We start from the raw sequence: 23,155 nt of genomic DNA, 5'->3' as shown, positions 1-23,155 counted from the left end.
GAGATAATTACGAGGCGTGGCCGGGCATTCTTAGCCCTTGCCGCAAGTCCTCGAGACGGGGCAACGGGGTCACATCTTTCGTGAGTCTCTGTTTGTTACCGTGCGTTCCTAATCCACTACGATTTGGATATTTGATCCGAGGGGCCTCTGGCCTGATAGCACTAACCATCACGTGGGCATAGTATGGACGTTCTACGTCGTATGCATCAGCCGAAACTTATTAGACGTCAGCGACTGAGCAGCGCGCGCCGGGTTGGACTGGTAAGCTCCTACCTTTTTTAAGGAGGTAGCTAGGTCTGCTCACCGGCCGCCCACGCAACGTGAAGGAGTTCCCGGGGATATGGCCCATGACCCCTGGGGGCATAGGTTTAGTCCGGCGTGCTGACCTCTCTATTAAGCCTAGGTCGGGTTGCGGCGTATTGTTTGGCCGAGGCCGGGCATGACCCAGGAAAGTGTGTCCGGCCGGAGTTAATCAAGCGTGGTGGGTAAGTTGGTGCACCCCTGCAGGGAAGAAAACATCTATCGATAGCCTGTCCTACGGTAACGGACACTTGGAGTTGTATCCCGATCGATACAACTAGAACTAGATACATGTGATGAGAATTGGATTGTGATGACAATTGGATAGTATGGCTCTGGGATTTCTTTCTCGCAGGGAGTCGAGAAAGGATCTCTGGCCGAGGTTGATAACACTACTACTACTTTACTTTATGCTACTCTACTCCCTCCTATTTGTTGCAAGATGGCGGTTTCCAGAAGATGCTAGTCTTCGATAGGACTAGGCCTTCTCTCTATTCTGGCATTTCTGTAGCCCAATCCACATATACAGCCCCTCTTTGATAATGTTGCATATGTAGTGTAGATCCTTGCTTGCGAGTACTTTGGATGAGTACTCACGGTTGCTTTGCTCTCCCTTTTCCCCCCTTCTTTCTTCTTTCTGGTTGTTGCAACCAGATGGTGGAGTCCAGGAGCCAGATGCCACCTTTGACGACTGCTGCTACCACGAGGGTGCCTACTACCACGTGACGGACGCCGACGACCAGGAGTAGTTAGGAGGCTCCCAGGCAGGAGGCCTTGCCTTTTCGATCGTTGTTGCTTTTGTGCTAGCCTTCTTAAGGCAAACTTGTCTAACTTATGCATGTACTCAGATATTGTTGCTTTCGCTGACTCTTGTGTTTTCGAGCTTATGTATTCGAGCCCTCGAGGCCCCTGGCTTGTAATATAAAGCTTGTATTATTTTAATTTGTGTCTAGAGTTGTGTTGTGATATCTTCCCGTGAGTCCTTGATCTTGATCGTACACATTTGTGTGTATGATTAGTGTACGATTGAATCGAGGGCGTCACACATAGTTGAGTATGTTGCATGACCTCTTTCAGTGGTAGGCTAGCAGATGTAGGGGAAAGTAGGTGTAATTGTCTACCCAGAGTAAAGAGTTAAAGCTTCTGAAAGACTGTGTCTCGGTCATCCGTTTCTCAAACGCCATGTAGTGCGAGAAATCCAACAGAGGAGATCGAGTCTTGTGGGGAAAAGTGCGCAAACCTCTGTAGAGTGTACAAACTAATCATGGTTAGTCGTGTCCCGGTTATGGACATCTTGAGTATCTGGTTCTTGGATTATCATGTTGATCTCATCACTCTAAATTAATTTATTGGGTTATTAATACCGCTTAATTGGGATTGAGTTGTAGGAACCTTCTCAATATTTAACAACTACCATGATAGTTAAATGAAATATATTCCTTTGTTGTAGGGAAAAATTGTCTTTTCGCAAAACATTATGACCATAGAACCTCCACCAGCCATATATGCATGTAGTAATAGCATTTATTCTGTTCTTTGCTCTACTGTGTTATATTGCAGCATATTCCATGTGCTGACCCGTTTCGGGCTGCAACATATCATGTTGCGGACTTTTCAGACGAAGAGTAAGGTGCGCTAGGTCGTTGTCGTGCACTCAGCTATGCTGTTGGAGTTGATGGACTCACTTTATCTTCTAAGCCTTCCGTTGTTATCTTATTTAGATGGACTTAAGCCAAATTTATTGTAATAGGTTCTCTTTTGAGACATTCGATGTAATAGGTGTGTGATTGCACTTTGTTATAATCCTTCAAGTATTGTGTGTCATCATTACCGATCCAGGGATGACACTTATGCACAGAGATTTGACCGTTTGAGGTCGGATCGCTACAACCAGACCTATTGTGTACCTCACCATGAGTTTGGCAAGAGGGTACAATAGTGATCCAGGAGTGGATCACTTGACAGTGGTCAAAATTATCCTTAGAAGACTAAGGAGATATTTCTCGATTATGGAGGTGATAAAGAGTTCGTCGTAAAGAGTTACGCCGATGCAAGCTTTTACACCAATCCGGATGACTCTGAATCTCAATCTGGATACATATTGAAAGTGGGAGCAATTAGCTAGAGTAGCTCCATGCAGAGCATTGTAGACATAGAAAAATTGCAAAATACATACGACTTTGAATGTGACAGACCCATTGACTAAGCTTCTCTCACAAGCAAAGCATGATCACACCTTAGTACTCTTTGGTGTTAATCACATAGCAATGTGAACTAGATTAGTGACTCTAGTAAAACCCTTTGGGTATTAGTCACATGGCGATGTGAACTAATCACATGGTGATGTGAACTATTGGTGTTAAACCACATGGCGATGTGAACTAGATTATTGACTCTAGTGCAAGTGGGAGACTAAAGAAAATATGCCCTAGAGGCAATAATAAAGTTGTTATTTATATTTCCTTATATCATGATAAATATTTATTATTCATGCTAGAATTGTATTAACCGTAAACTTAGTACATGTGTGAATACATAGACAAAACAAGAGTGTCCCTAGTATGCCTCTACTTGACTAGCTCATTAATCAAACATGGTTATGTTTCCTGACCATAGACATGTGTTGTCATTTGATGAACGGGATCACATCATTAGAGAATGATGTGATGGACAAGACCCATCCGTTAGCTTAGCATAATGATCGTTTAGTTTTATTGCTATTGCTTTCATCATGACTTATACATGTTCCTCTGACTATGAGATTATGCAACTCCCGAATACCGGAGGAACACCTTGTGTGCCATCAAACGTCACAACGTAACTTGGTGATTAGAAAGATGCTCTACAGATGTCTCCGAAGGTGCTTGTTGGGTTGGCATAGATCGAGATTAGGATTTGTCACTCCGTGTATCAGAGAGGTATCTTTGGGCCCTCTCGATAATGCACATCACTATAAGCCTTGCAAGCAATGTGACTAATGAGTTAGTCACGGGGTGATGCATTACGGAACGAGTAAAGAGACTTGCCGGTAATGAGATTGAACTAGGTATGATGATACCGACGATTGAATCTCGGGCAAGTAACATACCGATGACAAAGGGAACAACTATGTTGTTATGCGGTTTGACCAATAAAGATCTTCGTAGAATATGTAGGAGCAAATATGAGCATCCAAGTTCCGCTTTTGGTTATTGACCGGAGATGTGTCTCAGTCATGTCTACATAGTTCTCGAACCCGTCGGGTCCGCACGCTTAACGTTCGATGATGATTTGTATTATGAGTTATGTGATTTGATGACCGAAATTTTTCGGAGTCCCGGATGAGATCACGGGCATGACGAGGAGTCTCGAAATAGTTGAGAGGTAAAGATTCATATATAGGATGATGGTATTTGGACACCGAGAGTGTTTCGGGTGATACCGGGTCACAGGAAGGGGTTCCGGGCAACCCCCAGCAAAGATATGGGCTTAATGGGCCAAGTAAGGGAACACACCAGCCCACAAGGGGATGGTGCACCCCCTATAGGGCTAGCCACGTGGGGAGAAATGGAAAGGAGAGGATGAAAAGGAAAGTATGAAGTAGGACTCCTACTTGCTTCCCCTCCCCCTCCTTCCTTTCCCCCTTGTCCAAATATGGTAGGGGGGCCGAATTGGACTAGGGGCCCAAGTAGGATTCCTCCTACTTGGGCGCTCCCTAGGCTGCCTCTCTCACTCTCCCTCCTTTATATACGTGGGGAGGGCACCCCCTAGAACACACATCAATTGTTCCTAGTCGTGTGCGGTGCCCCCCTCCACAGTTAACACCTCGGTCATATCGTCGTAGTGCTTAGGCGAAGCCCTGCACCGGTAACTTCATCATCACCGTCGCCATGCCGTCGTGCTGACTAAAGTCTCCCTCGGCCTCAGCTGGATCTAGAGTTCGAGGGACGTCACCGAGCTGAACGTGTGTAGACGACGGAGGAGCCGTGCGTTCAGTACTTGATCAGTTTGATCGTGAAGACGTTCGACTACATCAACCGCGTTACTAAATGCTTCCTCTTTCGGTCTATGAGGGTACGTGGACACACTCTCCCCGCTTGTTGCTATGCTTCTCCTAGATAGATCTTACGTGATCGTAGAATTTTTTTTGAAATACTATGTTCCCCAACAATATCTACAGGGATACTATCTCTTACAACCAACTTTGTTACTACCTCCTCTCCAAAGCCTTCTATGAAAAGATGGGGTCGGTTTGACCCTCCAGTGGATTTTTCTAAACTTAATGTTGATACTTATTTCGACCATGACCTGCTTAGGGCACGATGGAGGCAGTCCTAAGAGACGACAAAGGAAGATTTATCGCTGGGGGAATGGGAAGATAGACTATTGTGCGGATGTCCTAACAATTGAAGCTTTGGCCCTCAAACTTGATCTTTCGCTTGCGCAGAGGAGAGGATGCAATCACCTTATTATTAACAATCTAGATGTGATTGATACCATGAAAGATGGAGGATGGTCGGCGGGTATGGCAGCGGCAATTCTTTTATGATTGTTTTCATTTTGCCTATGATTTCATTATTACTAGGTTTGAACACTGTAACAGAGAAGCAAATATAGTTGCTCACGACCTTGCTAGATTAGCTAGATTTTCCTTAAGCTCTGATTGGTTTAAGGAGCCATCAAACGAAATTGTAACGATCCTCATAAATGATGTATTGGTTATTTCCAAGGAATAAAGTTATGGTTTATTTCAGAAGTGTTTCTAGCACTCCTTTGGAGCTCATTTTCTCTGATGTATCGGGTCCTGCTACACCTTCAGTCGGTAGAAATAAATTCTATGTAAGATTATTGACGACTTCAACAAATTCATACATATATATTTGTTGAAAAATAAATCTGATGTATTTTAGAGATTTCATGCTTTTTAGCATCATGTATTTTAGAGGTGAATACAGTTAGTTAGATTAATTTTTCAATCACATTGGTATATCACATCATGCTTAATGCCCTTGTGCTCATCAACAGAACGGTTTCGCTAATCGAAAACATCGTCATATAGTTCAACTTGTTTTTGTCATTTTTGTGCATGCATGCATGCCACTTAAATTCTGGGATGAAACATTTCTTACTCCTTTCTATCTTATTAATAGACTCCCTTGCAAGGTCATTAGTTTCCAAACACCCATGGAACGTCTTTTGCACGCTAAACTAGACTATCTTTTTTTATGAATTTTTGGTTGTGCGGTGTGGCCTAATCTTCATCCATACAACCAACATAAGGTCCAATTTCGTTCAAAACAATGTGTTTTTTCTAGGCTATAATGGCCTTCACAAAGGATAAAATGTCTAGATGTCATCATCGATTAAGTTTATATACTTGGAGATGTAATGTATGATGATTCAAATTTCCATTTGCCGATTTACATCCTCATGTTGGAGCTCAACTCCGGGATGAAATTCTCCTATTACCACCTTTCCTTCTTAATCCATCTATGCCTTTGGGTCATGGGGGTCATGCGTATAATGATAATATGTCTAGTTCTAATACTAATGATACACAAGGATCCTAAAATGGTGTTTCCATAAGTGATTTTATATGCAGGATCAAAGAACCATAGAAGATCAGGAGACAAGCAACAAGACTGATTGTCCCGCTCACAAGTGATCGCGTGTGGAAGCTGGTAGCGAATCTGTTTCGGGATCAACCTCACTCTTGGATTAACGTTCATCACGCGGGATCAAGGGGAAACTGCATCGCACGGTCCCGCGTGATTGCCGATCTCTTTGGGTTCCCCAAGTGGCGCCGCCTCTCAGGAGGACATGACGTCCACCCTTTGCACCAACCATGGCTCACCATGTGACGAGTAGCGCACTCCAGCGAGTGGATTCCCTCTCACCAGAAGTTGAGAGCATGGTTAATAGTATAACCAACATCCGACTATATGGAGTTGCCACATCAGCTAGACCTCTTCCAACGCAAAGATGCTTAGATGAGGTGCTAAGTGCATTAAATAGCTTAGCAACTGAAGTCCTCAATGCATACGTATTTGTTTTTTGTTGTTAAGCTTCCTCCATTTAATTAGCTATAAACTCAAAATTGTCTTCGCACCTAGGTACATGCGCTTAGCACCATTTGTTCCTGTGGTCCCCAAACTAGTTTCTCTCTCTTCATAATTAATAACTCGCCACATCAGATTTTATGCCTACTTGGTAGCCTTAACATCTATACATGGTGGAGCATTGAAAGAGGCCTTATGGCCAATCTAATAGCCCACTCATACAATAGTTAGTCATACAAGTATGCTATACCATTAATATATGGCCCACCTCTTTCCCTCACAAAGAGTGTTGGAGCTCATGCTATAGCTGGCTGTAAGTTTGTAGCCCGCTTCTTTTCTCTCTTCTCTCCTCTCTCGTCCAACTAGGCACACATCCGGTGTGGCTCTCTTATAGCCCGTCTACGTCATGATATTGTACTTGCTCTGACGCTGCTGACCCTTTGGTCCCCGGCATACATGATGCTGCTGCCGCCGGATCTTCCATAATTTATGTGCCCAAGCCTTCCTAGATGCCTCTCCATGTGCACACACACACACGCAAAATATGGTATTTTTCGTCCTAAATAATAAAACAACGATTGTATTCATTGGGCTAGTTTTTGTAGTACAGGGAACCAGGAAATTTACTGGAAACTTCTGGTGATGTGAAGTGGAAGCATGCAATCGATGTCAAGTATTTTGCTCTCATGAAAAATGAGATGTGGCATGTAGTTCCGTTTTAGAGGGGATACAACGTCATTGACTGTAAGTGGTTGAAAGAAAATCTGATGGTAGCATTGACATGTACAAGGCACATGTAGAGTATCATTGTGGTATTAACTACAAAGACACTTTCAGTCTCGTAGTCAAGGTAACAACAATCAGATTAATAGCCATTGTTGTGTCAAGAGGGTGGTGTATGCGACAGTTAGATGTGCATAATGAGTTTCTTCATGGCTTTCTGGAAGAGGAGGTCTATATGAGGTAACCATAAGGATATCAGGATCTCAAGAATCTATTTTTTTTGTGCAAGCTAGTTAAAGCATTATATGGGTTAAAACATGAAGCAGGTGCATGGTACACTCGTGTACTCACCGAATTACAGTCACTTGGTTTTACTCCCTCAAAGGTAGAAATGGAATAACCATATATGTGCTTATTTATGTTGATGATATTATTATCACAAGCGCATGTCCAAAGGTAGTTGAAGCCCTACTCCATGATTTGCGTTGGGATTTCTCATTGAATGATCCGGGAGTCTTGCATTAGTTCTTGGGAAAAGAGGTAACACCAGTATACAATGGGATTATTTTATCCTAAGGAAAATATATTGCAGACATAACTAGAAGAATTGGCGTGAATGATTGTAAGCCAGTCACCACATCTTTATCTACTTTAGAGAAATTGTCAATGACAGAGGGTGAAATACTTGGGGAAGAAGACTCTACCAGGTACAAAAGCATAGTTGGTGCATTTCAATATCCAACACTAACTAGGCCTGATATATCATCTTAGTAAATAAGATATGTCAACATCTACATGTTCTTACAACTGTTCATTGGTCAGCAGTAGAAAGAATCATTAAATATCCCAGATATACATTCTCTGCTGGACTCAAAATTGTGAAGTCATACTCATCTCTTGTAAGTGTATTTTCTGATCCTGATTGGGTAGGCTATCCTAATGATAGAAAGTTCACCAGAAGTTTTGCCATATTTTTTTCGATGCAATCTTGTCTCATGGATTGCAAGAAAACAAGCTGCAACATCAAGGTACGACACTGAGGCAGAATACAAGTCTCTTGCAAATGTAACAGAAGTAATTTGGGTGTAGTGTCTGTTACAACTTGGTATTAATCAATCACAAACAACAACCTTATGTTTTGATAATCTTGATGCCACTTATCTGTCAGCAAATCCTGTATTTCGTGCTTGAACCAAGTATATTGAAGTTGATTGTAATTTTGTCCGAGAAAGAATATCAAATAAGTTACTCAATATTTGGTTTATACCCATATGAGATCAAGTTGCAGACGGGTTTACTAAACCTCCTATAGTAAGGCAGCTAGAAACTTTTCAGGGCAATCTCAACTTAGACGAGTTTGATTGAAAGGGGATGTTGAAATACCTATGTAATATTCTTGTGCATGTACATTTTTATATTCATCTTGGAGTTGTTGTAACCCAGTTCAGATTGTTGTACAGATTGATCCTATCTCTTGTATAGTTATCATAGAGATTAAGTCTCGCACAATGTGAAGCAACCTTTGTAAATCTCTCCAATTATATATATATATATATATACGTGCATGAGTTCCTGCTCCGACATAGCAATCTCTTCACCCAATTTCACATATGGCAATCAAAGAACAGTGAGAGTGCTGGCATATTAGTCAATGGTGACACTGCTAGGAGGAGCGTGCTTCACTTGGTCCAAAAAACCCGCTCAATGGTTGCACATCTCTTGAATCATACCCATTCGTTTGTGAGAGATTTGAGACACGATTCAATTTATGCCCAAGGTGTTGATGGCAATACTCGATGCGCCTCCAACAGTTTGCATTCTTTGATTTTCCTAGCGAGCGCATCTAGTGTGATGTCTTGCCATGCCCTCAAAAGAGCAACATCCTCTTTCATTCTGTAGTTTGCGGCCAGAATTGCTTTCCTTCTCGACGAGCATCCAACTATTTAAAGTGCGCCACTGATGTGCCATCAAGATGGAAATCATTGGTCGCAATGGAATCACCCATTATACTATCTAGAAATGATTCGTTACTGACCATCCTCGAATGCACAAAATCATCACTAAACACAAATATTGCACAATTACCATCACTCTTCCACGATCACATTACATTCAATTGAACCATCCGAAAGACAAGATAAGGGAGGTCTTTTTTTAACTCATTGGCAAATCTCCGAGTGTGTCGCATAGGTGCCTGAGTTTCGCATGCCGCAGGGATGAAGGGATGAGGGGGGCGAACGTGGGGCGCTGCCTTCTTCCTCTGTTTCGTTGATGTGGCACCTACGGAGGGGAGGCCGACGCCTTGAGTCTACGATGCCTGGTGGCAACATGGACGAGTTGCTGGCTTAGGCGCTGCCTTGGGGCCGATAGAGGAGCAGGAGGCACAATATATGGGGAAGTCGTGGGATCAGCCTCCAAACTGGAATGGGACCGGTCCATCCGGAGTCCGGGGACTATGGGCAGGCAGCCAGAGGCGGCGCTACGGTGAGGTAGGGGAGGTGCCGACAAAAAGAGGAGCTGGAGTGGAAATGTCGCTTGCACCAAACTGTTTTCGAGATGGAGTGTGCTCCAAAGGTCTCTTCGGTGCTTCCAAGTAAACCTGTTCATGGAAAACCCGGCCCGCCCGCCCGAACCTGAAGCCCGACATTCGGGCCAGGCTCAGGCTTCACTTTCTCACCCGAAACTCGCTCGAAAGCCCAAATAAAGCTCGAAATGTACATATATTTTTTTATATTCAAAATATAGGTATAATAAATTAATATAATATCTCAAAAATAATTAATTTAATTAAGAAATGCCACTGTTCATGTACTTCAGGCCAGGCTCGGGCTTGGGATTTTTCCTTCGGGCTTTGTCAAGCCCGGCCTGAACCCGACCCGGCCCGACAAATGATCAGGTTTACTTCCAAGTATGGAGACTCGCCGGCTCGATTCAGAGTGATCTTCAAATATGGCATTCGAGCGCGGAATGGCGACTCTGCAAGATCGGCCTTTGTGGGCAAAATCGTCGTGCAGCCAATTATTGTGGCTATTGATCATATATGACCGCTAGAGTCGCTCTCAGATGACGGCTGTGCCAGGATTATAGGAAACGAATTTCGTTGTGAAAATCATGCAAAACAAAGGGGACCCAGAGACCAATCATGCTTTGAGTATTTTCTGCGACAAACATAGTGTCGTACGCACCATTTTTCTGTTAGTTCGGTCCGGTGTCACATCTCTTTCTTTCTTTTCCCCTTGCAAGCTTGATTCAGTAGCTCACTGTATTGGAAATCCGGATACATGGCTCATATTGGCTCAGCCACTGCTTACTGTACTTCCAAGCACGTTGGGCACTTCCTAGCCAGGCAATGTCATCGGGACTGCATTTTTCTTCAGATGATGCAGAAATGGAGAGAGAGGAGAGGCAGCGTTTGTGTGAATCATAGGCAAAAACAACAGACTGATATTGTACGACAACAACTACAAGAAAGAGCGTATGTATGCATCTTGCTAAATACCACAGTTTTCTCATTCTGCGTCTCTTGTTGTACAGTGTTGAGATGCAGGGGCATCAGCAAAGCAAGGGGAAGACCAATTCCAGATGTACACACACGGACTGAAAATATACCAGTGCACTAAAATGGTGCAAATTGGCAACCAAACTGAAAATATACAATCGCAAATCCACAAGGTTTATCTTCGGATGCGCGCCGATTCCGGACCGGTTGGTCGGTCATTCGTCCTTGTTGCGGCAGCAGCAGAAGCGCTTGCGGCAGTGCTCGCAGGCCTCATGGCAGAAGAAGCAGCAGCACAGCATGAAGAAGCTGCAGCAATCAAATGAAGGAAGAAAACATGACGCACCACATATTATGTACACATATATGTTTTCCACAGTTGCAGCCATACAAAACCCTTAGATCAATGACACGGACGCTACTGCAACTCTGCAAGCAGGCACCAAGAAGAGATAGAACAACAGCATCAAGCGTGCGCCTGTGTACATGTAATTTACTGACCAGTCATAGAGGAAGCCCTTCTCTTGGTGGCGCTTCCTGACATGATCCATGGCCGCCGGCCTCCCGTCATCGCCCTGCGAGTGCGAAGGTTCGTCCTCGTCCGCCTTCCTCGTCGCCGGCTGCCTCTTGGTCGCGGCGGGGGTGAACTGGAAGTTGGTATCTAGCGACGAGAATAGGAAGAAAAGTGTAGGGTGGAGGGAGAAGAGAGCGGGGCCGGGGGTGGCAGCTTGCTCCTGCTTCTGTTTTGTCATGGGTATAGGCTAGAGCTCCCTCCACTGACCTCCTTGCTTCATATCAGTTTGTTTAATCAAGCAGGAGTGCATTATTGTTTCTCAGCCTTGACTTTTCATCTGTTTGATTTATTCTGAACATGCGTTAATTCGCATCGTAATCATCGTGCTCCACGCGAATTTGAAGCTTGGACGCCTCCTCAAAAGTCACTGTGAGAGTGATATGTTGTTTGTTAGTGAATGTTGTGGGCTAGTACCTGTAAGATGGAGAAAGCAAACAGTACCCGGTTAACACGTCGTTTTTATGCCTAGTAGGAGTACATGATTGGTTTGGGACGGAGAGATCCTTCATGATGATTGGCTTTCGGCTCGGTGGTCTTCCAGATTTGAAAGGACACATAATTTATTGGCGGCGTCTAGTGGGCGGCCGGCTGCCCACTAGCGCGATGGAGCGGCCAGCCATACATGCGCGAGCGGCTGGCCTAAAATAGACATGCATGTGTGTAATTTTTGTCCGCTAGCGCATATATCTTTTAGCATTTAATACATTCACACCGGTCACAGTCAGTTGGAAAAAACAGATCACGTATGCATTTGTTTCGGTTTTCAAATTTTCAAAAAGCTATATCTTCCAAACCGTGCGTCGAATTAAGATCCGTTTTCACCGCTGGAATCCTCGCGACGTGCTCTTCAAAACTATATCCCGCATGGGGATGTTTCGACGAACTAGTCTTCCTGCCAACTAAACATCAATGTGTGTGCAACTAGACTAGATTGCCGCGCCAACTGAGCATATGTGTGTGCAAAAAAGTCCTGCCAACTAAACATCAATGTGTGTGCAACTAGACTAGATTGCCGCGCCAACTGAGCATATGTGTGTGCAACTAGTCTTCCTGCCAACTAAACATCAGTGTGTGTGCAACTAGACTAAATTACAAGCCAACTAAGCATATGCGTGTGCAATTAGTCTTCCTGCCAACTAAACATCAATGTGTGTGCAACTAGACTACATTACAAGCCAACTAAATATCAATGTATGTGCAACTAGACTACATTACAAGCCAACTAAAAATTAATGTGTGTGCGACTAGACTACATTACAAGAGGAGGTTGCACATCGACTTTCGTCGAGGCAATAGACTAGTCGCATATCAAAGTTGTCGTGGTTGCTAGGTTGTAACCTCATACGAAGGCGCAGCTCCAAACATTAGTTTTGAAAAAAAATTGCACGATGTAGTAATAAAGTTGCACAATGCAGTAATAGAGTTGCACTATATAGCTCCAAAGTTGGCATCGAAAAAAATTCGTCAAAATATACCCATGCGGGATCTAGTTTCAAAGATCTCACCTGTATACAACTTTTCTGCACCCTCATGGTCTATGGATGTGCATTTTTTCACCATTCAACAAATTCATGTCAGTGAGATGTGCAACTTTATTTGTTGCCCTGGCCAACTGCCTAGCAGATTCTGTGCAACTACTTCTATTGCCCCTGCCAACTACTTCCAATGACCGTGTCCAACTGAAAACAACTATATGTGCAAGTAGAACTACTATAGATGCCAACAAAAAATGATCGTCGTGTGTGCAACTTTCCAATGACCGTGTCCAACTGAAAACAACTATGTGTGCAACTAGAACTACTATAGATGCCAACCAAAAATAATCCAGCACTTTGTAGTTGTACGCAGTCTGAGCAGAAATGTTGGCAAAGATTCTCTATCTTCCCATGTTGCGGCCTGTAATTACTAGATGCAGTGGACGAGGACTCCAGCACGTCCCTGCAGCAACGAACCAACACATCCAATCTATTCATTCCCGGCAAGGAAACATGAAAAATTGATGGATTTGTTGGGGGCAAATCATCGCATCAGGCCAAGGGAAGAAGAGAGAGAAAGAGAGCAAAAGGAGTGAATGAGGAGAAGATACGACCTTCTTGGGGCACTAGGCATGTCATCGGGGCACAGATCGAAGCAGCCGTTTGGTAAGTCACTGGGAACCGTGTCGCCAGGCGAGCGGAAGCACAAGCCCATGGAGGGCCGCGTGCCGTGGCGACGACAACCGCCGATTGGTCTACATCTGCTGGATCTCGCCGTCACCGGGATCCGGGAAGGAGAGGAACTCCCAGCCTCACGTCGTTGGCTGCTGGCTGCTACTCGGGGCGGGCCATCCATGGCGACGCAGCGTAGGCGCCGATGCTCCCTGCTGCTCGGGGGCAGGTGGACGGAGAAGGGGAACGACGGGGGAAGATGGGCGTGGCTGAAGAGGAGAAGGTGGAGGAGGAGAGATTGGACGTCTGTCGTGTAGCGCGGTGCTCGCGACTGCCTCGCCGACCAGGTAACACCTGGCGTTGCGGGCCGCACGATCTGAGTCGATCGAGCGGCGAGCGTTCGGCCGCTCGTTCTGTCTATTTAGTGGCCGGCCACTTTTTAGATTTCAGGTAATTTATTTGCAGATTACAACAGCCATGAAGGGGCCTGGAGCTGTCGGGAAAAAAAAGAAGAGGTGAAGGGGTGCGGTCCGAGTTCGACACCGAAAGCTATTTCCGCCCAATAACCTTGGAAAAAGCTAACTAGCGAACGTTCCGCCTAATAACCATCGGAAAAGCAACTGGCGAACGAGGGAGGCCAATCTTGGCGCTCTCTCTCTCTCTCTCTCTCGTCGGATTCGTTGCACGAACATCGCGCAAGTCAGAAGGTTTCACCTGTCCATAGCGACTAAAATGTTTTTTTTTTGAGAAAAGGCCATAGCCCGACTTTATAAATAAAGCCACATGGCAGCGTCACAGACCCGAACATGAACGAAACCAACAGGCGAAACATCGCTGTCGGTGTCAAAACCGGCGGATCTCGGGTAGGGGGTCCCGAACTGTGCGTCTAGGCGGATGGTAACAGAAAAGAAGGGACACAATGTTTTTACCCAGGTTCGGGCCCTCTCGGTGGAGGTAAAATCCTACTCCTGCTTGATTAATATTGATGGTATGGGTAGTATAAGAGTAGATCTACCACGAGATCAAGGAGGCTAAACCCTAGAAGCTAGACTATGGTATGATTGTTGTTCGTCCTACGGACTAAAACCCTCCAGTTTATATAGACACCGGAGAGGGCTAGGGTTACATAAAGTCGGTTACAAGGATAAGAGATCTACATATCCATATCGCCAAGCTTGCCTTCCACGCCAAGGAAAGTTCCATCCGGACACGGGATGAAGTCTTCAATCTTATATCTTCATAGTCTTGGAGTCCGACCAAAGATGATAGTTCGGCTATCCGGACACCCCCTAGTCCAGGACTCCCTCAGTAGCCCTGAACCAGGCTTCAATGACGACGAGTCCGGCGCACACATTGTCTTCAGCATTGGAAGGCGGGTTCCTCCTCTGAATAATTCATAGAAGGTTTTGAACACCAGGATAGTGTCCGGCTCTGCAAAATAAATTCCACATACAACCGTAGAGAGAATAATATTTACACAAGTTCAATCTACTGACGTATTTCGTCGCATGATGTCACACCACGGCCAAGCCTTTATTCGAATTGTTTTTTTGTTCCACCTCAGCACGTGTAGCGAAGCGGTTTCCTTGGCACGTCTTGTCAAAGCAGAGATCGTGTCTCCTTATTCCAGGATTCTCATCAATACGGGCGTGGGTAACCCAACCGCGCCATTGATTACGGTGCTTGGGAGATAAGCGAGTTTTATCAGGCTGGTGGGGACGCATAGCTTCGTCCGTCCATATAAGGGGATAAGGATCCACCTTTTTACCTACGCCTTCTTCCTCCTTTGCTTATCCATTTCCGCGCACTCGAGCTCCAGCGCCCAAGTCCGCACATCTCACCTCAACCTTCTCCAACCATGTCCGGAGCGGGAGGCAAGTGGATGACCTCCTCCGTCACGGAGGGGCATATCAAAAAGCTGCGCAAGGGCGGATATTTGTCTAGCGATATCGCGCACCGGCTCCCCGACGAGGGGCAGCTCATCCCAACCCCCAGGCCCCATGAGAGGGTGGTGTTCCTTCCCCATTTCCTCCGCGGTCTGGGCTTCCCACTCCACCCATTTGTCCGGGGGCTCATGTTCTACTATGGTCTGGATTTCCATGATCTGGCCCCGAATTTTATCCTCAACATCTCGGTGTTTATCGTCGTGTGCGAGGCCTTCCTTTGCATCCAGCCCCACTTCGGCTTATGGCTAAAGACTTTTAATGTCAAGCCGAAGGTAGTGGGCGGTCGCCAAGAGGAATGCGGAGGCGCCATGGTGGGCAAGATGCCCAACGTCACCTGGCTCGAAGGCGCCTTCGTGGAAACCATCAAAGGGTGGCAATCGGGATGGTTCTACGTCACCGAGCCACGTGACCCTAAATGGGCAGCGGCCCCCGAATTCAGATCTGGCATCCCCACACGGCTCACCTCCTGGAAAGAGAAGGTCCTGACGTGGGGCGATTCGGAGGAGCTGACCGGACTCCAATCATGTGTTCAAACCCTGGTGAACAAAAAGCTCAAGCTTGTCAACGTAGTCCAGGTCATGCTCATCCGCCGGATTCTCCCGTGCCAACAGCGGGCTTTCAACTTGTGGGAGTTCGATCCGGCACAACACCAGACCTTGAGCAGGCTCTTCGACACTACGCACGAAGAGGACTGGAGGGTGCTGTTCAAGGGCGCCGAGGCTCCCGCATCCGCTACCGAAGATCGCGGATTCAGCTCGCAGCGTCAAGCCGGCGAGGTAAGCGATATTACCCTTTATGGGACACTTGTTTTCCATAGTTTGACTCTATGCGGGATCTAAACTCCCATTACCTTTAACAGGCCTGGCAGAAGACGTACGGGCAGGTTAACTGTCCGGCTCCCCTTCCAGAAGACCCAGCGGACGCCCGTTTGACGGGGCTGCTGGACCCGGCGCCTTACGTGGTGCCGGAGAAGAAGGCCAAGAAGAAGGCCACGGGAACCCGGAGGAGTTCCCGGCGCCAGGTGTTATCGGACTCATCGCCCGATGACTCCGAGGCGGACTCCTCCCACGAAGACGAGGAGGAGAAGAAAGAGGCCTGTCCCCCAGCGGGGGTAGAGAAGAAGAGGAAGGCTTCCCCAACGGGGGAGGCCGAAGGGTCCAAGAAGGGGAGGACCCTTCTTCCGGACTGTTCCACCAACGCCGACGACGGCGAAGAGGAGTGGCCCTCGAGGGCCAAGCCCCTGGCGAGATCGTAAGTGTCTGGATTCCAAAATAGCTCATGATTTTCTTTTCGTTGCATAGTGTCTTCTAATGCCGAACACGACCATGTAGCCCGCCCAAGGATGACCTTCCCGCTTCGTCGAGCGGGTCCCTGGGTTCATCGGATGTGAATAGCGCCTCACTTCCGACCGCCTCCTCCCCCCATGACGCAGACGACGCCGAGGCAGGGTCCCAGAAAGGGACCAGCCAGGAGGAGGAGGCCCCGGAGGTGCCGCAGGGCAACCTCTTGGACTTTGGACCGGACTCCGCACCGGAACCTTTGGTGGTTCCGGAGTCCGGCGGGCGGCCCCTTCGTAAGAAGGGCGAGACAGCGACGCCAGTGACCTCCGTCCAACCGGAGGCGCCGGATAATTTGCTGGAGGCGCTCAACGGCGCTTCCATTGACGAGGAGCACCGCACTGTTATGAGTGCGGTGATTCAGAAAGTTCAGTCCGCTAAGAGCGGGCTAACTGAAGCCTGTACCAGCCTTTTAACAGGCTTTGAGGTAAGGATTTTAAGATATGTAAAATAGTACCGCATAGACAGTAGCCCCTGATGCTCAGTTCGGTGTTCGGAAAGAAAAGCCGAACTGATGATCTAATAAGATATACGCAGGAGTCTAACGTAAGTATGTCAATATGGGAATGCAGGCTGCGCTGCTGACCTTTGCCGCACTGACTACGGAGGTCAACGCATTGAAGCAGAGCCTCGAGCGGTTCGAGAGCGAGCTCGGCCGTGCCAAGAAGAGGCTCGAGGACCAGGAAGGTAAGTAACACCTTATTAAAGTTGTACCTTATAGAAAAGGATTTGGTTGCAAAAAATGACAGGAATAACGTGGGTATTCCAGGGGCTACGAACGAGGTGGCGACCCTGAAGGAGGCGGTGTCCGCGGCCGAACGCAATGCGACCGCGGAACGCACCGAGCAAGAGAAGCAGGAGGCGCGGGTGGCGGAGATGCGGCAAGAGCTCCAGGATCTCGTGAAAAAACACGAGAGTTTGGAGCGTGACTCGAAGACTCGAGAGTCCGAGCTCGCGTCGACTCTTGAGAGTGTCAAAGCCGCTAAGGCCGAATCCCAAAAGGCCCTCCAGGAAATCGAGGCAGTAAAGAAGATAGCGGCGGGCAAGGCATTCTTCATGCAAAGCAAGCATGTAAAAGTGAATTACTTGTTACTTACCCGAATTCGGAGCTCTCCAGGAGCGTTCGCAGATCTGCCCCGTAGCGTGTCCGATGCTGCTGCGTTCTATAGAGCCGAGGAGGGGAGCTCGACGGAAAAGGTGTTCTGGTCTCAGTATGCTGAGGCCAGACATCCGGTGCCCCTGAGCGACCAGCTGAAGCAGCTGGTCGAGCTCCACAAGGTGGCCGAACAGGCCATGAAGGGCTTCATAGTTCGGCTGTGGCCCAAAGAAGCCATGCCTGGGAGCTACTTCGGTCTGGTGGGGCGGCTGGTGGACGCCTGTCCATGGGTTGAAGTCGTCAAGCACTCCGCCTACATTGAAGGTGCCCGTCGGGCCCTTGCCCGTGCTAAAGTGCACTGGGCAGGATGGATGCCGAGAAGCTTGTGACGGACGCGCCACTGCCGGGCAAGGAGTATCGCACGCCCGAGATGTATTATAAGGGTGTCCTGAAGGGTGCCCGCCTTATTGCGGGTGAATGCTCCAAAGATGTAATTTTTGAGTAGACTCGCATTTTGTTATCCTATGCACTGAAAACTTTGTTCATATGTGCTAAGCAACACTTGTTAATTTAAAATATTACCTTCTGTGCGGCCGTTTATCAAATCTGAGAGATGGCAAGTCGTTGGCTTCGGCCCCCATGCCACGAGTGCTGGGGTGTTCGGGATAAACTTGAGCGCTCTTGTTCCCATTTTTGGGTCCTTCTAGGGAGGCGCTCAACACAACGAACGAGGCAACCGGACTTATAATGCTTGAACACTCCCACTTAGCCATAGAATTCTATAATTTTAAATTTCGGCGAAGCCCCTAGTGTTCGGAAGACCGAATTCGGGGCGCTATCCACGCCTGGGGCCGGACAAAGCCGGCTCCTCGCTCTAAGCGGCATAAGTCTTTAGGGACTCGAAAAGACCTCTCGAACAGCGACCAGCTCTCGCCTTATCATGACGGTCAATTTTAGCTTTCTCCACTGAGGTGCTCAACCCAGCTCAACTGGGGCACAATCGCAGTGGTTCTCCCAGCGCTACCTTAGCCTGTATAACGGAACGTAAGGTACCAAAACATGGGAGCCGGGCAAACCCAACTATTGACCCAAGACATGATTCGGAGCCGATGCATATAATGCTATAAGTTCGGGGTGCTGCACTTGTGAAAGTGTTCGGACTTGTCACACCATAATTTGGGGAACTAAGCCCCTGGTGTATTTGGCCGTACCAAAGCGTACGGGTGCAACGTGTCATAAGTGAACATATATAGAAAGGAATGCGATGATAGGCAAAAAGCGATGCATTGTTTATTCAAAAAATACTACGATGAAGGCAGAACGATACAAATAGTGCGATAAGCAAGGGGTGGGACTATTTAACATGTCCCCCTCCAGGGGTAGGCTGCGGAACGTTATGTAAAACAAGTATAATGATCGTAATGGAGACCACCTGGATACTCGTCGTAGCTTTTCTGCTTCCCTGGCTGTTGCATCGTGAGTTCGGCAGGTCTACTGCCGGGCAGGGCTTCTAGAAAACGGAGTCCTGAGAATAAAAAAAAGAAAAGGAATGACACATTTGGGAGCCCCTGGTGTGGTTGAGCCGCACTCTGGGCATGCCGTGGTCGTGCCCCTCCCCCTATGCCCATGGTATCTCCAGAGCGTAGTGATGTACGCGTGGTACTGGTCTCGCGATTTCGCGAGGGCTGGGGTTGGGGCCGCATTGCTACGCCTGCTCGGAACATGCCAGGTGGTCTTATTGTAGGTTACTCCGGGCGCGCTTGACGGTGTCCGGTCGCTTAATAGCCGGACTCGAGAATTGCCTTAAGAGGCTACTCTGTACTTCCGCCGCAAGAGCCGCTGTATGCTCCTCCGTTCGGAGAGAGCGTTCGGTGTTTCCGTTGACCGTGATGACTCCTCGAGGGCCTGGCATCTTGAGCTTGAGGTATGCGAGTGCGGCACCGCATTGAACTTTGCAAATGCGGTTCGTCCGAGCAGTGCATGATAGCCGCTGCGGAATGGGACTATGTCAAAGATTAACTCCTCGTTCGGAAGTTATCCGGGGATCCGAAGACCACTTCAAGTGTAACTGAGCCTGTACAATTGGCCTCTACACCTGGTATGACGCCTTTGAAGGTTGTCTTTGTGGGTTTAATCCTTGAGGGGTCTATGCCCATCTTGCGCACTGTATCTTGATAGAGCAGGTTCAGGCTGCTGCCGCCGTCCATCAGGACTCTAGTGAGGTGAAATCCGTCGACGATTGGGTCTAGAACCAATGCGGCAAATCCGCCATGGCGGATGCTGGTGGGGTGGTCCCTTCGATCAAAAGTGATCGGGCAGGAGGACCACAGATTGAACTTTGGGGCGACTGGCTCCATCGCGTATACGTCCCTGAGCGCACGCTTCCGCTCCCTTTTGGGTATGTGGGTTGCGTATATCATGTTCACCATCCGCACTTGTGGGGGGAAACCCTTCTGTCCTCTATTGTTCGACGGCCGTGTCTCCTCCTCGTCATCGCTATGCAGCCCCTTGTCGTTACTTTCGGTGATTAACTTGCCTGCCTGCTTGAACACCCAACAATCCCTGTTGGTGTGATTAGCTGGCTTTTCGGGGGTGCCGTGTATCTGGCACAATCGATCGAGTATCCGGTCCAAATTGGACGGGCCCGGAGTAGTTCTTTTGAATGGCTTTTTCCGTTGACTGGGTTTAGAGCCTCTGAATTCGGCGTTGACTGCTGTATCTTCAGTATTATCGCCGTTAATGCGGCGCTTGTGCTTATTGCGATGCGACCTGCCATTGCTGTCTTTGGTATCTGAACTACCAGAGTTTTTGGTTAGGTTGTTACTGCGGGCTAGCCAGCTGTCTTCTCCCGCACAAAAGCGGGTCATGAGTGATGTGAGGGCTGCCATTGATTTCGGCTTTTCCTGTCCTGGGTGCCGGGCAAGTCATTCGTCACGGATGTTATGTTTGAAGGCTGCAAGGGCCTCTGCATCCGGACAGTCGACGATTTGATTTTTCTTGGTTAAGAACCGTGTCCAGAATTGTCTGGCCGATTCATCTGGCTGCTGAATTATGTGGCTTAGGTCATCGGCGTCTGGTGGTCGCACATATGTGCCCTGGAAGTTATCAAGGAATGCGGCTTCCAGGTCCTCCCAACACCCAATTGATTCTGCTGGCAAGATGTTGAGCCAATGCCGAGCTGGTCCTTTAAGCTTGAGTGGGAGGTATTTGATGGCGTGAAGGTCATCACCGCGGGCCATGTGGATATGAAGGAGATAGTCTTCGATCCAAACCGTAGGATCTGTTGTGCCATCGTAGGATTCAATGTTTACGGGTTTGAAACCTTCGGGGATTTGATGATCCATTACTTCATCTGTGAAGCATAGTGGGTGTGCGGCGCCTCTGTATTGGGCTATATCACGACGCAACTCAAGCGAGCTTTGTCTACTGTGTTCGGCCCGGCCGGGATTGTTGTATCCGGCGTGATGGTTGTCGTCGCGTATCGTGGGGCGCCCACACGATCCGTGGATCGATCTTGTTTGTCTTGCCTTATCCTCCAATATGTCTTGCAAGTCCGGCACATTCCCCCGTGGCTTTGTACTTTTCGAGCGATGCCGGGGTGCAGCTTTAGTGGAGGGCCTAGAGGCCTCTCTGTTGCGGCCACGAGGTGATCGGTCGGCCGTATTGTGCGCTGGTGATGTAGGTTTATGTGCTTCCTCCTCTAATCGGGGTAGCAGCTTGCGTTTGGGGTAGCTCTTGGAGGGGCGTTCGAGTTCATACTCTTCGGCCGCAAGGACTTTAGTCCATCTATCGGCTAGCAAGTCTTGGTCAGCTCTAAGCTGCTGCTGTTTTTTCTTGAGGCTGCTTGCCATAGCCATAAGCCTGCGTTTGAAACGCTCTTGTTCGACGAGATCCTCAGGCACGACAAATTTGTCGTCGTCGAGGCTTGCCTCGTCTCCGGGGGGAGGCATATAATTATCGTCCTCTACCTTTCTGTCTGCCGCTCTCTCATGAGGGCTGGCTTCTCCATCCTCCTGTGCTGAATCTTGTTGGAGGGGGTTGTCTTCAACACTGTCCGGGGTTTTATTGTCTCTGGTGCCGGAGTCTCCATTTTTGCTGTGGCGGGATTTAGAGCGGCGCCGCTGACGCCGGTGCTTAGGCTGTTTCTTGGAGGGGTCGTCCTCCGCTGTTCCAGCGCCATTTCCATCCTTTGGGATGTCCACCATGTATATGTCGTATGACAAGGTGGCTTTCCAGTGCCCTGTAGGCGCTGGTTCTTGGTCGTCTTCGGCATCGTCGTCCATACCGTCGATGTCTTCGGAGTCGAAGTCTAGCATGTCGGTTAAGTCATCGACAGTGGCTACGAAGTGGGTGGTGGGTGGGGTTTGAATTTCTTCGTCGTCCGCATCCCAACTGTTCTGACCATAATCCCGCCAGGGCTCCCCTGATAAAGAGAGACACTTTAGCGAATTCAGGATGTCGCCAAAAGGCGAGTGCTGAAAGATGTCCGCCTCGGTGAACTCCATGATCGGCGCCCAATCGGATTCGATTGGCAGGGGCGTGAAAGGTTCAGGGTCCGAAAAGGAGTCCGGCACCTTGGAGTCACGAGCTTCACAAGGGACAGGGTCGGTATTCGGCTCTATCGCCGTAGAGGTAGCAGCCCCCGAGGTGGTGTCCAGCCACCCATCCTCGATCGGCGCAGTCGGCTCCGAGCTAAGGGTCGGAGCAGACTCTTCTGCGGCCTCCAGGGTACTGTCCAGCAGCAGAGCTAAATCATGCCAATCATGATAGTGCGGCATGCTCGGCTGTGGCTCGAATCCGTCGAAGATCAAGTCTCTGCGGATGTCGGCCGTATAGTTCAAACTTCCAAATCTGACCTGATGGCCAGGGGCGTAGCTTTCGATCTGCTCCAGATGGCCAAGTGAATTGGCCCGTAGTGCAAAGCCGCCGAATACGAAGATCTGTCCGGGGAGAAAAGTCTCGCCCTGGACCGCGTCGTTGTTGATGATCGAAGGAGCCATCGGGCCTATGGGTGATGACACAGAGGAACTCTCAATGAAAGCACCAATGTCGGTGTCAAAACCGGCGGATCTCGGGTAGGGGTCCCGAACTGTGCGTCTAGGCGGATGGTAACAGGAGACAAGGGACACAATGTTTTTACCCAGGTTCGGGCCCTCTCGGTGGAGGTAAAACCCTACTCGTGCTTGATTAATATTGATGGTATGGGTAGTACAAGAGTAGATCTACCACGAGATCAAGGAGGCTAAACCCTAGAAGCTAGCCTATGGTATGATTGTTGTTCGTCCTACGGACTAAAACCCTCCAGTTTATATAGACATCGGAGAGGGCTAGGGTTACACAGAGTCAGTTACAAGGGTAGGAGATCTACATATCCGTATCGCCAAGCTTGCCTTCCACGCCAAGGAAAGTCCCATCCAGACACGGGACGAAGTCTTCAATCTTGTATCTTCATAGTCTTGGAGTCCGGCCAAAGATGATAGTTCGGCTATCCGGACACC

General features: G+C 48.1%; 1 protein-coding gene across 1 annotated transcript; it reads right to left on the bottom strand.

Moving 5' to 3' along the window:
- Positions 1-10,530: 10,530 nt before the first annotated feature.
- On the bottom strand, positions 10,531-11,376 carry LOC119326143. Its single transcript, XM_037599855.1, has 2 exons — positions 11,059-11,376; positions 10,531-10,866 (listed from the first exon to the last, which is right to left on the bottom strand). Exons 1-2 carry the CDS (start codon positions 11,307-11,309, stop codon positions 10,776-10,778), a joined length of 342 nt encoding a protein of 113 aa, XP_037455752.1. The 5' UTR covers positions 11,310-11,376; the 3' UTR covers positions 10,531-10,775.
- Between the last annotated feature and the right edge of the window lie 11,779 nt (positions 11,377-23,155).

This window comes from Triticum dicoccoides, chromosome 6B (assembly GCF_002162155.2).
Source record: "Triticum dicoccoides isolate Atlit2015 ecotype Zavitan chromosome 6B, WEW_v2.0, whole genome shotgun sequence".
Classification (NCBI taxonomy): Eukaryota; Viridiplantae; Streptophyta; class Magnoliopsida; order Poales; family Poaceae; genus Triticum; species Triticum dicoccoides.
The sequence above is the reverse complement of the archived record's forward strand: the minus strand, read 5'-3'. Positions and strand labels throughout refer to the sequence as shown.